General features: G+C 45.9%; 2 protein-coding genes across 2 annotated transcripts in view; one reads left to right on the plus strand and one right to left on the minus strand.

Annotated features, from left to right (window-relative positions):
• Nucleotides 1–203: 203 nt before the first annotated feature.
• LOC131481113 (uncharacterized) lies at nt 204–13,207 on the minus strand. The gene is made up of 3 exons (XM_058668409.1): nt 13,187–13,207; nt 11,027–11,203; nt 204–944 (listed from the first exon to the last, which is right to left on the minus strand). Exons 1-3 carry the CDS (start codon nt 13,205–13,207, stop codon nt 537–539), a joined length of 606 nt encoding a protein of 201 aa, XP_058524392.1. The 3' UTR covers nt 204–536.
• Nucleotides 11,792–16,311, plus strand: part of ZFHX4 (zinc finger homeobox 4) — a 194,914-nt gene continuing 190,394 nt past the window's right edge. Inside the window, exon 1 of the mRNA XM_058668754.1 lies at nt 11,792–11,924. The gene's annotated coding sequence lies outside the window, so the exon portion shown is untranslated. The remainder of the gene's footprint in view (nt 11,925–16,311) is intronic.

Raw genomic sequence — 16,311 nt, forward strand, 5'->3', positions numbered from 1 at the left:
AAATAAAAGGTTGAGTGTTTCTCAAAATAACTGATGTAAAGTCAGAAGAGAACGGTGCAATTTCCGCGTATCTTATGGTAATTAACACAGTCCTCTAAAATGTTAGTGAAATTCCCATCTTTTTCCATCTCCCTTAAATAAAACCAAGAAACCGGAAGACCAGGTAGGCCGGAAAGGAACTTACACATTATTCTATGCTCCTCTGCATCTTCCCGTTAGGGAACAAGACCTAGAACACGAAATAACAGATCTTATGGACAAACAAGGTAAGGCCAGCTTTAGGCAAAGTTTAGGTAATTTCTGAGGCATTCAATTTGCCTTGCTTAGCCTGTAAGCCAGGCTTAGCAATGCAACAGTTTCCTCCATTCTTTGGGAACTCTGGAACAGACTGTTGTATCCATACTCTTTAACCCAATGTTAGAACCAGCCAAGTAAATTCCGCGTCTTTATGCAAACCCCTTAACACTTGGTTCTGAGATTCCTGGGGCTTGGTTTCACCCGCGGCTGGCGCACAAGGCATCTTTAGTCTACAGTTTCTAGGACCTGGATTCCTTCTCATTTACAAGTTTCTTCTGCAACTCTTCCAAATCTATAATCATCTCCCTTCTCCACTTCTTCCTTCTCCGGAGTCTAAAAAGGCATATAAGGTACAGGTATGGACTTTTCTGGCTGGTGCACAAGAATGTAGCCCACAACGTGGAGGCCGGCAGCTGCTGTCCACTCCCAGGCTGTGTACCTGAGCACAGTGGCCACTCTGGCTCTTCCGCCAGGCCCACTCCTGCCTGCAGGGTTGCTGCGGTCACGCCAGCCGGTGATTTGATAGGCTTGTCGGGTTGCCATGGTGTTGACTTCTTGCCTCTGAGGAGCTGCCCAATGACTGGAGGTCTGGGATTAAAGCGGGAAGAGGCAGCGGCCACAGCGAATTTCAGTGGCAGCTGCAGTAGCTAGAAACAAGAAGAGGAAGAGATCTTTAGGCTGCGCTCCCCTGTTGCAGCTGAGGCTGCCAGACAGGGAAGCAGGACAGAGGGCAGACGGTAGAAATGGGGACCACTGAGAGCCAGCAGATATGAGGCGGGTGGCGGCGGGAAGGGGTGTCTGAGTCCCGCTCGGGGATAACTCTTAGGCAATCTGCACGCGCTGAGAGGAAAAGGCTTGCAGAATTCGTTATTGTCCACACCAGACTTGAACGGGGTGGGCGGTAGCACTGGGAGTAGAGGTGTTATGAGGGCCCCAAGGAGTTGACACACTTGACCCCAAACCTTACCAAGTTCATTTGGGCAGTTGAAGTACCCTGCCCAAGAAAAAAAAAAGGCGCCATGCGGCAACGCTGGACCTGGGCAAGCAACTTGCTCCGAGAAAAGTGAAATTAGACGGCACCCTAGTAAAAGGAACGAGTTGCCTGGGCCGGCAACCGGCAAGGCAGACGTGGGGTGGGGCAACCAGCGAGCGCAGTGCGCAACCCAGACGGAAACTGTAAACTGGGAAACGAAAGGGAAAGAGTCCGCTTCTGTTATAAATTAGTAGGTAGGTGAAGGTTACGCAAAGAAGAAAAGGGAAAGTAGAGCTGTTAAAAGAATAGAATAAAGCCCCTGGGAGTTCAATTCAAAATCTTTCCCCCGCCCCCCTTCACTTCCCAGGCCAAGCGGAGTAACAGGAGGAGGCAAAGAGCGCATTCTGGTGTGATGAGAACTCTCTGGAATGTCTGGGGGAGAGGACGCAAGTGCGAGGGAAGGAAGACCCCGGTGCTAAATAACTGGCAAGAGAGAGAAATAGGGGGAGGGGCTGGGCAACGGAAACTGTGCCGGGAGATTCACCAAAGCGACTTGCACGTTCAGAAGCGGACGATTCCAGCAGATGTAAAAGAATCTAGAAGTTCAGGCTCTTGACTTACAGCAAGTAGGAAATGACACAAGTCAGTAAGCAGAAGGAGGGAAAAAAGGTGCTGTGTAGAGGCTGAGGCAGGGCTTGGGAAGGCCATCACAGACTACTAGACGGAGCGGGAGTCCCGCAGCCGAGGCGAGGGCGCAGGGCGCGGGCAGGGAGCGCAGGCGTCCGCGTACACGTGCCACGGACCGGCGCAGCGCAGGGCCGGACGGCAAGCAGGGCGCCAGGTGCCGCGCAACCCGCGCCCGGGCTCCGGGAAACGCGGGGACTTCGGTGGCAGTGACAGGAGCGGCTGCAACAGCCTGCTGAAGGCACGATTCCCCGCGAGTCCCAAACACACGCCTCACTAACTACTTTACAGCCACTTCCATTGATTTTCTTTAACAAATAAACATAATACCCGTTACAGCAACACTTCCTCTTGCCGCAGCCAGCACGCCTTAAGCTCTGATTGCTGCATTTCTCTGGACAGCACTTTTCATATGCCCAAATAAATCGTTTTCCTGTACTTCAGGTTTGGGGAGGTGAGTCTTCCCACACACACACACCCACCCTTCCATCATCTGAGAATCACCTAGTACGGCTTCAGGAAGACAGGTCCGGACATAACTTTGTAAACCTGGTAGGGCTCCACCACTTTACTTATTTGCATATTAATTTTTGCTAATAAGTAACTCAATTTGGGAGAAAAACCGCCATCAAACAAAATCGACTCGTTTGCATCTGCAAGGGGAATGACAGTCCAGCAGACACACCTAAGCTACTCCCCTGGAGATGTCCCTAAAATAAATATTCTTTTAGAAATAAAGAAAGTATTTATTTTGAAGTAGCCCCCCTTCCAACGCCGTTTCTGCTCGCGGTTCTTCCATACATGTCAAAGGGTTGTTGAATTATTCATTATTGTAATTACTATCATCATTGTCATTACCCCTTTCCATGTGGAAATAATTTTATTATCGTAATTTGATATCTGAAGAATTTCCTGTTAGTCGTTTGATAATCATTTTTTTCTGCTGAAAAGAAAAGTTTTGTTTATAAATGAGATAGAGAAAATGTTTTAAATGCTTTGATGTTTGCTATAGATTTCCGTTTATCTAATCGATCCGAATGCCAATAAAATCGATTAAAGGTTTAGTGTTTTACAAACAACCATTTTGTGCTTTTTGATTTTACGTTCAGAATGATCTTAATAAAGCCAACGCTTCCCTTTAAGACTCTCCCTTTAAAAAATCTAAGCGTCCATCGTTTTCCTCTTAATATTTAGAAGTTGCCACTTGAAGTTATCCTAATAGGAAAATAAACAAAAAATATAAGCAATGGCTGAAATGGCTTAAATTTCATTCTCTTGTTGCTCAAGGTATTTAAATAAGGCCCTTTAAAAATCTTGGTGAATTATATGCGATCACCCAGTGATTGCGGAATATTAAATTAAACTTAGATAAATCCGCATTGAAGGAGGCAGCACCCAATCCTGAATTTATTTCCCATTTTCTCTAACAGCATCACTGCGCTCCTCTCTTTGCAATGACAATGTGCCAAATCTGGGCATTTTGAAAACATTTTCCATATGCTTTAACAGGGGACTGATAGACAAAGAAGAAAGGAGATCATCTTTTGGCTCTGAGGTACATTTTCTTTAACATTTTCCTTTTAGACTTGCACAAATAACTATTTTAAAGTAAAAGTTTGAGAATAATTTCATGCATTTTGTTAGCTTCTGCATATTTTTTTCTACCTTGTAATGCATTTCTGGTATGGAATTTTGGTTTATTATGTAAGGTAACACTATCATTTCTGTACCTTGGCAGACAACAGTTTTTTTAAAAATCTTTGATTCATTCAGTTTCTGCTAAATGCCTTCTGCAATTAAAGAAGGATTTGATTATACATTTTGTAACTTAGATCAGATGGGCTGTTTGTTCGCTGTAGGATTTACTGGTGCTTTTGTGTGGAGCATTTAGCAACAGTACAACAGAGGTGGTGGCTTTTCTTCGATTGCAAATATCTGCACGTTTGTCTGAGAAATGTGGATGTTTGGGTGGATGCGATGTCCTGCTTTAAAATAATTTTATCTGGTGACTTTCCAGTGTGTTGTCTAGATAGCATTTCATTAACTAGGGAAAGATGCTTTTAGATGATAAAAATATTACAACTTTGCCTGCTGTTCAGTGAAATCACAGTCCTTCTCTCTCCCGTCTCTCTGCCCTCTAACTGGTCTCTCTGCTCCCATCTGGATCATCTCCTGGAAAGCTTCCCCAGACAGAATGTAAAATTTTCATTGGCTACTCTTGTTGGAAATGTCTCCGTGTGTGTTTGAGGAGGGTGTGCTTATTATGATCTTGGGTTTTGGTTGTGTGTTTATGGGTGTTTGTGGGAGTTGTGGGGTAGGGATGGTGACAAGGGGGTCCTCATTAATTTGCATAAGAGCTGCGCAAGTGCTTGTGAAGTTAGTGAACTGCCATTGTTTCCCCGAGAGTCCTGCCAGATTTTGTTTATAAACACTGGGCTGGCTGCCTCCAGGGAGAAGAGGTCACAGCCCTGGCTGAGCTCTGACCCCGGAAAGGCCAGAGGGCGTCTGACTTTTCTCTTTCTCAGTTCCCCCTTTCCCTTTCCTTTTCCCTTAATTCTTCCTTCCCCAGACACTGTTCCTGCTACCTTCTCCTTCCTTTATTTACCTGTGCCTAACTTTACAGTGGCAACCACTTTTCCACCCCCAATTAAAAACAGAAAAAAAAAAAAAGATTAGCCCATCCAGATACAGAGGGGAAATGCTACAACAAATTAACTATTAGGTTAAAAATTAAAAAAAAAAATAAGAAGAGAGATAAACAGACAAGAATGTGGAAGACTGGAAAGCAGGAGGGGGACATTTTGACCATTAAATAAAAGACCGTGGAGGTGATAAGGGCAAGCGTAGAGGAGGGAGGGAATCAGAGGACTGAACTGCCTACGGAGACTATGGGCACACACAATCAGACTCAAAAGCTTTCTTTTCAGCATTTCATTTCCTTCAGCTCACTCGCACCATCAAAGAGAGTGTCCAGTCCCAATGTTAGGTCATATTTTAAATACCCTGTCTGGTTAATCCTCAAGAAAACAGTGTTTCTTCATGGGTAATAAGACGTCCCCCTCCCTCCCCAACACACAAACACACACAGAGGCACACACACTTCCTGGAATTTGTTCACTGTAACTACAAGGTATGTGTGCACCTTCGCAAGCAAGCCCTGCACCTTCCTCATTCTGTCCTCTTCGCAACTCCTTCCTCTATCCAGACCCCCCCCTTCCACGCAGATTACCCCCCATGTTGTGAAACACACACACACACACATACACACACACACACACAGCGCGGAGTATCAGGCTTCAATGTGTTTTGGAAAAAGCAGTTGCTGAGTTAAACAAAAAATGTTAGTTAACACATTGCCTTTGTTAAATAGCCCCCGGGTGGAAAAGACCCAACAAAAAAAGGGAAGGAGGAGGGACGCCAAGGATCTGAAAGTGTCCGTGGTGACATAAAGGGTTTCTAACGCTGAAATCTTGTAATGCCTCGTTTCAAACTGAGCTCATCTATAGACCCCGGAAGAGCGGTCAAAAGACAGGGAGCCTTTTTCCCTTGAGCGGGGCATTGGTCTGGAGCTGGCGGGACGGGGGCGAGAGGGAGGTGGGGGTATTTATTAGTGATCCGGGGAGAGCAGGGCGGAGAAGGGACGCACACACAACCAAAGACTCATTACAGCGGCTGAAAGCCCAGAATGTCCTCGGTGTAGATTCGGGAAATGAAAGGCGCTGAGCAAGGGGAGGGGGCGGTGGGGAATGGGGGAAGAAGAAGTCAAGAAGTGGAAATTACTTTTTTTGTCTCAATGTTAATTACTTCTTGCCTCCAACAACTCAACACGCAAACCACCTGGTATCGCTCTTTGGCTCTGCCCCAACTCGGTGCTCAGCTTTAGGGTCCCCGGGGCTCTGCCTTGGACCGGCTCGGCCCCCGGTAGCCCCGGAGAGCATGGGCGAGGGGCTGGGGGAAAGTTCCCGGTGAGGCAGTGAAACCTCTGCCCATTTCACTTTGCAATTAAAAAAAAAAAAAAAAGTAGCCAGCGTTTCGCTAGGGCGGTAGCCGCGGCGGGTTCGCGCATAGTTTAGGGACAGCGGGATGGGGGCGGGGGAAAGGACAGGGGGTCAAAGGTGGACGGCAAGGGGTCCGCAGAGAGCCTGGGGGCCGCAGCTGGGGCTCCTGGCGCTCGGGGCCGAGGAGGAGTGCGCGGGGCCGCAGCGGAGGGGCGCAGCCGGGTCGAGCGGCGCGGATCGCGCCCGCGCCCGGAGCAGCCGGCGGGCAAGGCTCGGGCTCGCCCGCCTCGCCGCGCCCCTGCCCGCGGCGCCGCGCCCCGCGCCTCCGCGCCCACCCCGCGCAAACCTGCGGCCGCTTCTCGCCCGACAGGCGTCCTCGCGCTGAGGCCAAGCCCTGGAGGAAACCCTTGACTCTGCTCTCGTCCCTCTCTGCCCCTTCCCCTCAACCCATTAACCCCCGACCCTCACCCCCAGCCTCTGTTCTTAGGAAAGAGGCGAAAGAAGACAGGAAAGATGATTAAAAACAAAACACACGCACACGCACGTTAGGAGGCGAACACTCTCCAGAAAAAGCAGGGATTACAAAAGTGGGTACCCCTTTCACAATTCCTCTTTCCTTTTGTTTTCTTAAAATTCAATAACCGCTACACACACACTCACACACACACACGCACACACGCACACACGCACACAGTTTTCCAAGATGGTAGTGGGCTAGCATAGGGAAGAAATAGTCACCAATTTTTTTAAACGATTTGACGTTTGCTGTTTTGACATTGACATTAATGTTACTGATGATGTTTCAGGGAGAAAAAAAGCAAAGAAATAAAGAAAACGAAATCATCATCATTTCCCTGTTTTCCCCTGCCAGAAATGGACCCCTTTCTTCACCTGAGCCTGAAACAGACTTATTGTTCTCAGGTGTTTCCTTCATCATACGCATTTACCCGTCTGAAATCGCAGGAAATGGTTTTTCCATCAGGGTGCTTGTACATGGAGCCCTCTCCCCCGCAAAGGGCTTGATCTTGGCTGATTTGAAAGTTTCCCTGCCTTAATTTCCCCTCAGTCTCTTTAAAAGCCCCGAGCCCTGTGCACACAGCTCCAAGGATATATTAGGTCTCCCCTTTTCCCCTGACACCCCCCAAAACAAACAGAATGTTTGCTCTTTGGGGTAGTTTTTGGTAGACAGTAATGCTACATAAACACCTTTTCCACTTGCAAGTAACAGGGAATTGGAATTTTACCCCTGTGTGTTTGTCTGTTTCTTCAGGCACATGGATAAACCCCACTGAGATGCAATCAGATACTGCCAGCAAATTGGGGGTGCTTGTGGCTTTGGGAAGGTGGGGCTGTAAACAAATCACTTTAAAAAATCTTAAGCAGAAGCCTGCCTTTCACTTTGAGCAGGAGAACTAATCACAAAAGTTGGAAATGGCGTGGACTCTTGAATGGAGAGATGTATCATTCTCTTTCTGTTACTGTTGAGCAGCTTTGGTCTCTGCATGCTCCAGATTCCTAAGGTGCTGATTGGCTTTTACACTCTATAAGGACCATATCCAGGCTTTATTCTCCCCCTCCAACCTCTGAACTTTCCTGGTAACCTTAGCCAGCTGTTGAAGGCAACCTGCTCCCCTGACCTGGGCCTAGGTCTGCTCCTGGGAGGACTGTGCTTGTAACCTTCCAGGTGTTGGGTTTTTATTTCCATCTGCCACAGTCCCAGGCTTTGGGGGGAATGTTCCCTGATAATGCGAGGTTGTAGGCCGGAAAGGCACTTGTTTGCAGCCTCTGCAGTTCCCAGCGCTTGTGAGATAAACCTTTCTGTGGCTGTTTGGTGGATTGGGCGCTTAAGGCCTAAGACAAGATTTTGAGGCAGATCCTGGTGATCCAGAACTTCAAAGGCCTGTCAACTCAAAAGCAACTTATGCCTCACCTGTCCAGGAAGCCAGACATCGCAAGTATTGAATGGGTTTAGATCGCTTGATTTGTTGCTCTCACTTTCTCCCCGGAATTTCTATTTTTGAAATATTACACTGACGGTGCCTATTTGGGACCTCTGGCGTAATAGCATGGCAGGATGCTATCTGGATATTGGAGTACATACATCTGTAGGTATATATTCCATATTCGGTAGAGAGTATTTAAAAGTACATCTATTCCTAATTTTAGTTAATTATCTTTTAATGAAAGTGTCACTCACATTCACATTTGTAATACTGGAAAGAGATAATTAGATTTTCAAATGAGAGATCATCTACCTTAAATTTTGCACCAGAAAAATACTAAGTATATTTCATTCTAATGAGATCTGTAGTGGGGTTTTAAAATCCATCCTAATGTGCTTCAAGAAAGATAACAGTCTTGAAAGATGAAAGGGATTTTTTTTCTCCCTAAGTCTTGCTAAAGCTATTACATTGAACTTACACAGTTCTGATAAAACATCGAAGAATATTGCATAAAGATAAGAAATGGACCCCCACTATCACCCTGGCAAACAACTACTTACTCTCATTTGGAAGTTTACTTTTCCCAAACTAAACGCCTCCACCTCCCTGGCGCTGGGTTGCCTTCCTCTGCTGGCTAGGCCAGTTGAAGAACGCCTGCGGAGGCACTCTGCCTCCCTCGCTGGAGCAAGCCTGGCTTGAGCGCTGTTTGCACACAGTCAGGCACCCTTGATTTACATACATCTGCATATTCACTTGAGCCCCTGCGTTTTGCCATTAAAAGTGCTTTTCTGGGCCTTCTAGAACAAGTGAGGCGGAGGCAAGTTACCTTAACTCATATTTCCGTGGAAAGCTTCCTAGTAAACAAATCTCTGAGGGAACAGTAATTACTGTGCTACATTAAAAAAAAAAAAAAAGGACCTCAGATGGATAAAGGACATTGCTTTGGTGGCAGTTTTTTTTTTCTTCCTTCTTTGGGGTGTGCGTGCGTGTGTGTGTGTGTGTGTGTGTAAGGAAGTTTGGGAGTCGTGCGCAGGGGCGCGTGGGGTGCGAGCCCCGGAGTCCCCACTGCCCGTCCTGTCCGCAGTCGCCGCGTCCCGGGCTCCAGCCGCAGCGCTGCGAGCCTCGGAAGCTGTGAGGCTCTCGGGCCGCTCTGAGTCCCGGCTGCGCGTCATTTGCAGTCTGGGGAATGTTGATCACCTCACTAATTACACCTCTCTCTCCCCCCTCCCTCTCCCTCTCCCTCGCTCTCCTCTCTCATTCCCAGAGTGCATATCGGGAATAGACACACAAAGACATGCGCACTCAACTTAATCAGCCATTTTTTTAAACAGGGCTAAAACGATAATAATTAGCAGAATAAAGACATATCGGATTTTCATTTCCTTTCCTCCTTTTCCCAACCCCTTCACAACCAAACAGCGAGACCGCGGTCGGCACATGCTTTAACTCCTCCCGGACCCCCGAGGACCGCTCCATGCCCCCCACTTTCTGCTCCAGCGTTTTTATTTTCACCCAATAAAGTTCGAGGATTATTTTTTTATTTTTTTTATTTTTTAATGAACCCTCTCGTTTTACTTGGATGTGATCAGCTGTAAGTAAAATAAAAGCAAAACAAAAAAGAGGCGAAGATCGAGTAGGAACTGCAGGGGAAATGGAAAGTAAGTTTTTTCTTTAACTTTTATTGAGTAGTTTGTGTTAAATTTAGGTCGAGTATCGATTATCTTTCCAGCCTGATCTTGCACAATCTTTGATATTTCGCTCCCTCTCGCCCTCTCCCTCTCCGCCTCTCCCTCTCTGCCCCTCGCTCGCTCGCGCTCGCTCGCTCGCGCACATCTCCTCATCCCGACCATCTCTTCCGCTCTGCCCCCCTTTTTTTTTTATCTCTTTCCCCCTTTTTTTTGGCTCAGGGTTTGCTCCGCCGAGGGAGGGAGGGGGCACCAAGGGATCTGATTTTTCCACTTTCTTTTGGGGCTGCGTTTTTTCGAATTCAACTTTTGGATCAAGTGTATGTGTGTGTGTGTTGGGGGGGGGGGGGGAATCGTCCACGTTTGACCGAGCGTTTTTCTCTCCTTTTTTCCCCGTTCTTTTCGGGGCTTCTGCCTTGCTTCTCCGCCGACCGGGGGCATTTTCGCGGCAGGGAAAGCTGTCAGCTCCGCGACGCCGCCAGCACGGCCGGGGAGTGTGGGGGTCCCTACTGGCCCCGCGCCCCCGCACCCGGGTCGGGATGGCTGTACTCTTGGCATCAGCCTTCCAAAGTTTGAACGTTGGGTGTCGGCCGGGTGTGTGTGTTGGGGCGGGGGGGGGTACTTGGAGCTCCTCTCTCGGCATCTCTCCCTTCTTCCACCACCCTCTCCCCACCACCTTCCCCTGCCTTGGTTTTCTTCCTCTCCACCCCTCCTTTCCCCTTCTCAAGTTCCCCAAGGGCGCCTGCCGCGCGGGGCTGGCGGAGGCCGGGGGTTCGTGCGGGGCGCGGGGCTCCCCTGGCCGGAGCCGCGGCTGCAGGTAGACGCCCGGCTGCCGGGGCGGGTGGCGGCGGACGGAAGGCAGGTCCGTTAGGAGGCGGAATGGCCCGGCCTCGGGGCCGGGGACCCGGGAGGCGGCGGCGGCAGCTCGCTAGGGGCGCGTTAGCCGCCGGGCGTGCGTTAGACAAGAGGACGGGCGCCCGCGGCTTGGGATCAAGGATCCTTTTCCTTTCTTTTTTGGCAAAGGGCAAGGGGTGTGAATGCGTATGTGTGTCTGATGCGTATGTGTGTGTATTGAGGGGCTGTGGCCGGCTGTGAGAACTGATTCATTCCTCGCCCCCCACCACCCCACCCGAAAAGGGTTCCTTGTCTACAAATGAACTTCACCTCCCTTGCTTCTCCTGGCATCCAGCGCGCCTTCCGGCCGGCAGTCGCTAAGGACCGAGCGGCTGGAATGCGCCGGCTCTCGCCTTCCTGCTACTTCTAACCGCCCCCCACCCCCCGGCTTCCTTCTGTTCTTTTCTAGTGGTAAAAAGGGGAGCAAAAGGGGAATAAAATTTCTCCTGGAATTGTATAAAGTTTCTGTGCCAATGTCCAACTTACAGAAGGTCCCTCACCTTGCCACCCCCCTCCCCCATAGGGTGAACTGGTTTGTATTTCTTTTGTTACCTGCGTTCCGGGCTGGGGGTTCCGTTCGGCCGCCTGGGCTGGGGTCCGGCCCGGAGAGGAGGCTCCGGCAGGCGCCTTTGGCCGCGGCTCCTCACTTCCGTGCGGTTCTGGTGAGGTTTTAGCTACCGTTCGGTGAGACACCCTCCTTGTAGGTACCAAAGGTTCAGATCGCAAACACTTTACCCCCCCCCCCACCAACCCCGACCCCTACACACACACACATACACACACACTCACACTCAACACACACGGACACACATTCTCCCTGCTTCCCCCCCACCTCCGGCCCCCACCTTGCCTTTCCCCTCCCCCTTCCCCCCCAAAAAACACACACACAACAAACCCCCACCCCCCCAAACCCCCCCTCCCAGCCAAACAAAAACCCAAAGACAAGTTCACTGGCTGAAGATGGTGGCTTGACACTGACTCAGACAGAGGCAGGTTCACCAGGAAATCTGGCCGACCCGATTTCTGACAGTTGCATTTCCTCTCCTTGAGTCCTTCCTCCCCCCCCCCCTTTTTTATTAACTCTATTCCATGTTTAATCAAGGATCATGTAGATGGCAAAAGAGACAGAGAGAGAGAGGAGAGAGAGAGGAAGAGAGAGAGGGAGAGGAGAGAGAGAGACAAGAGACAGAAGGAGGGTTTTTTTTTTTTTTATTGTGTTCTCCTGGATTTTCAGTGGCTTGATCCCTATAAACGTGGAGTGGTTAAAGCTCATATGTAGTATTATATTTTTAGTTGGGTGGATGGATGGAAGAGTGAGGGAGAGGCTGTGGCTGCCGCTGCCTTTTCGGGTGTTGCTTAGATTAAGGCTGAGACTTGGCTGCGATTGGGACGCGACAGTGACAAGGGCATCGATCGCTTCCATTGAGAGCAATGCAAAAACACAGCCCGGGTATGTAACACTCTCGGTGCCATCAACACTTGTTTTACTTTGTATTTACTGGCAAAACTGACGGAGCAAGCTCAGACTTTCTTTCTTTTTTCCTCTTTCCTCTTTTCTAACTGAAGAATAAAAACAACTGTCTGTAGAAATTGTTGGAAAGGATGGTTTAAATAAAAAAAAACAGGATCTATGCGGGATTATTTCACTACCTCTGTGACTGATTGTATTTTAAGGGTTTTCTTCTCCACTGAGGGGCATATTAAAGAGAATGAAGGTTTTCTTTCTGTTTTTTTTTTCTTTTCTTTTCTTCTTCTTGAAAAAAAAATCCTTAAGGGAATATTTGATAGTTTTCAAGGTTTGCGGTTTCAATCAGCAGGAAGGCACACAAAAATAAAAGATGGCTAGACAGCTGTTTTAACCTTTTGCACCTGGCTTCAGTGTGGGGATCATAAGGTTTATACAGTTATTTTTTAATGGTTTTAATATTTATGGTGTAACCTGGAGAGAGCATCACTGTGTATTTATTCAATAGCTGGTTGCTTTTGGATTAAGAAAAAGTAAACTCGTGTTAAAGTGTTTTCATTTTTATGGCAATGAAGATAGAGTCAATGAAATATGGGGGAAATACCATAAATCTGAAAAGTGAAATGTACCCAAGGAACAAAGAAAGGTCAGGTAAACCAGCTGTTCAAGTCAACGCAATAGGACTAACTGTAGGGTTAGACAGGGAGAGTGAACTCTGGGTCTAAGAAGTAAAAGTTGCCACTTCAAGTTAAAAATGAGGCAGACACATCTAGCTCTATTGTAGTCTTCTGCAGTTTTTAGCAAATGAGCCCCAATGTGTTCATTAATTTTGAGCTAGTTGGGTAATTTTAAAAGATGCTGCAGCAAGAAAAGAAAACATCAAGGAGCCTGAGAAAATCGCTGTTTAATATTGCAGAATTTACTGCTTCCATTCTGACCATGAGCCTAAATTTACACAATGAAATTTGATTATCTCTAATAACAATATTAGATCCTGCACTGGATGGATGAGAACTGAGGTGGTTTTGTTGATTGCAAGGGTTTAATGTTGCATTTCAGAATCTGATGTGGTTTGGCCTCCCTTCCATTAACTGGAAAACCCCTGAGGTTTTACAATTATTTCTTAAAGATAATACATTTAAGATTGCATTGGTAGGCTGAAGAAAAGTCATAAAGGCAAGAAGGGAAGCCCTTAATAACTCTTGAGATTCAGACATGTTCAGCAGTTAGATTGGCTCTGACTTCACCAAGGGTCGACAATGTGTCATTTCCACGAAGCCAAATTGCCCTCTGCCTATATGATATTAATGTGCAAATCAATATTTCAGGGATTAAATTTCCCTTCTTCATTTTTTATGGTTTCTACCTCAATAAGTCTCAAGTCTATTAGAAGAGGCCAGATGATTTAAAATCTTTCACTGCAGAATGGCTTGTCGTGGTCTTGTCTCACAGACCATTTTAGGATTTTCGTTATAAAGACTAAAGGCATCCTAAGAAGCTGTGAGGCAGGGTTAGAGCCAGGCTCAATAGTGTAAAGCCCTTGTTCAATTAACAGCTGAGAGGCATTGAAAATATAATATATAAGGGTATGTAATATGTAAAGAGATATACATTCTGCTGCCTTAAAATATTATGTTAATCAGCTATTGATTTATTTCAAAATCAATCGAAGCTCCTTTCTTATTGGTGATCTGTTCAGCATTCTTGAGGACTGTGTTAATTTTCTTAAAGAATTCCCATGAATCAGGTTGGTGTGAAGGCATTGCGAGAAGGGGAGATGATTTTCATTTAGCAATGTTTTGCTACGACTTACTTTTAGGAAACAATGTTTGTGAGAGTAATAAGCAAGTGCTGTCATTTGCATACATTGTTGTCACAGCTATCATTGTGTTTTTGTGGCTGAATGACTTGGCTGATATCTGTTAAATGAGGCAGGCCTTCTGCAATTCCTTCTACATTTTGTTTCCAGCACTTAGTAGGGTCTATGTCTCTTATTACCTTGCCTGACAAACACAGGGATGAAAGAAAATGCATGATTTGATGGGAAATAACACAAAACAAAAATTTGGAGGGGGGGGTCAAAAATAAAAGATTGTGACTTTATCACATCATCTTGGGAAGGCCCTACTGCCTATCATCCGGTGGTGTTTTATAGTCTCAAACCATCTGGACCAAATTCTGCACAGCTGCACGAATTTCATATGTGATAGAACATTTTTTCCATTCAGTGTGAAATGTTCCTTCCTAAAAAACGTACACCAGACTCGCTTAATTTAGTCTGTTAAAAGAAATGCACATGAAAAAGGACAAAAGGCTCTTTAATCTCCGCAAGCTGTTTGTTTTTCTTCAAGATTCCTGTCTGTTTGGGTTTGAAAAGTCATGTTTATAAAGGAGATGATTCTGAGGTGTGACATTAAAATAATATATGATTTTTGGACTGGTGGCCACGCTCCTGCTTAATTTGCAGAACTACTTTTTATGCCTGTCAAAACACAGAGTTAATCTATCCTTATTTACAAGTAATCTCAATAAAATTAATCTTAACTATGCTTTATTCAGTGGCTTAAAATATCTAATTATATTCAATTAACTGCTGTCATAGTAATTAACATTGCTTAATTGCCTCTGCATATATTTATGTAAAGCTCATTAGGTACTGTTGACTCCTTTTCCCTTTTCTACTTGCTATTTTTGCTGTTGTCAAACCATTCTCATCTCCCAAGGTTCAACAATGTCAATGAGAACAAATTCTTTCTGAACATCTTGAAATGGATGTTACTGCTTTGCTTTGAGAAGATAGTTGTTCTGAGTCTTTAAAGACCAATCTGTACCCCCTCCCCGGCTTCTTTAGCCCTGATCTCTAACACACTCACAAAACATTTTCTGCCATTGTTGCTAGAAATATGAGAAGCCAGGTTAAGCTTTGTGTTTATAAATGAGGAGCTTTTCTGTGTCTGCCTAGGGATTGTACCCACTGTTTTGTCCCCCCACCCCCATCCCTAGACCATCCTAAGGGTTAAAAACTTGGCCAAGGTTCAAACTGTGAAGCACCCAGGGAAAGTGCATGTGAATATGTACAAGTTTCATGTAATTAGTGCTTAATTATATTAACATATGCAAATTGTCAACTTAGGAGCTTGTTGAGCTGGCAAAGATCAGCTAGGCACAATTGCTGCATTGTTCTGAAACAATAATGGATTTCAAGTTGGATTGTGGAAACACATAACTAGCTATCTAATTTAACTCATACTATGGTGAAATTTCATTAGTCTCCATGGTGACTGGTTTAATTGTGCTGACTAATGTTCTGGGCTGCAGAATGTCCTAAAAAGAAAGCGTTGTTTGCCTAATCCACCTTATAATGACACTTGTTTGTACATGTTTCCCTTGTGTGAGAATTTGCATATGCAAATAAATAGTTTCTCTGCCCCATTTGTCATGGCTGTTCATTATCCATGAAGAGGACATTGTTGCTAGGCTGTTACTGAGTCTCCCAAGATGGGATAGTGTCAACCAGTCCAGCTACATTCTTTCATAATTTGTTTCTGATTAATAGACCAGAGTGAGTCTCGTTCTCTTTGGGAATCTGTAAAGGGAAGGTCAGTTCTGTCACAGAAAAGAGTTTCTGCAGTAACTGAAGGACTTTTTCTTCTATTATTCTCTCTTTTCCACCCATTGGTTAACATAATCATATTTAAAATAATGTATTCTTGTTCTAAGAAAGCCTCTACTAATAATCTGTGGTTTCCTAAAGCAAAAAAAGATAGGAAAAGAAAGGAGATTCTGTTATTGGAATATTAATCCTGTTTTTGACAGAAAGGTAAACTGATATAATTGCTTTTCAGTTGGAGGAATGGGGGTTTATACAAGTGTGAAAGCATCGGAAAAGGATTAGCATTTTTTTGCATAATGAAAAGCTCTGTTGAATAGGGTCTTGAATGGCTGGCTGAATGACTAAGATGAAAGGAAAATGAAAATGCTGGCTTCTCTTTCTTTATGCCTATGCTCTGCTCTATCTAAAGTTATGTTTGTCCAAGACTTGAGAAAACAAGCAGGGGCTCAGATTTCAGCAACTTTACAACATGCCCGGAGTTTTCATCATCACTGGGAAGCAATATGTGTGACAATAGTGCAGGGAGATGATGATCAACAGAGGTTTGCATGCAGAAGTTTTCAGAAACATGCTTTTGGGTGGCTAGGGTCCCTAGCACTTTCCTGGCAAAAACAGTTATTTTAAAGGAGAACAGTGGTGTGGCGTGGATGTTTAATTTAGTTAGTGATGAGCTAGTAATTTTCTCCCATCAAGTCTAAATAACTGTCTCCATTGGGGATGAGGTGGGAGAGGTTTACTGGAGGAAGAGTTGTGTACTCT

The sequence above is a fragment of the Ochotona princeps genome, chromosome 9, assembly GCF_030435755.1.
Source record: "Ochotona princeps isolate mOchPri1 chromosome 9, mOchPri1.hap1, whole genome shotgun sequence".
NCBI classification, from domain to species: domain Eukaryota; kingdom Metazoa; phylum Chordata; class Mammalia; order Lagomorpha; family Ochotonidae; genus Ochotona; species Ochotona princeps.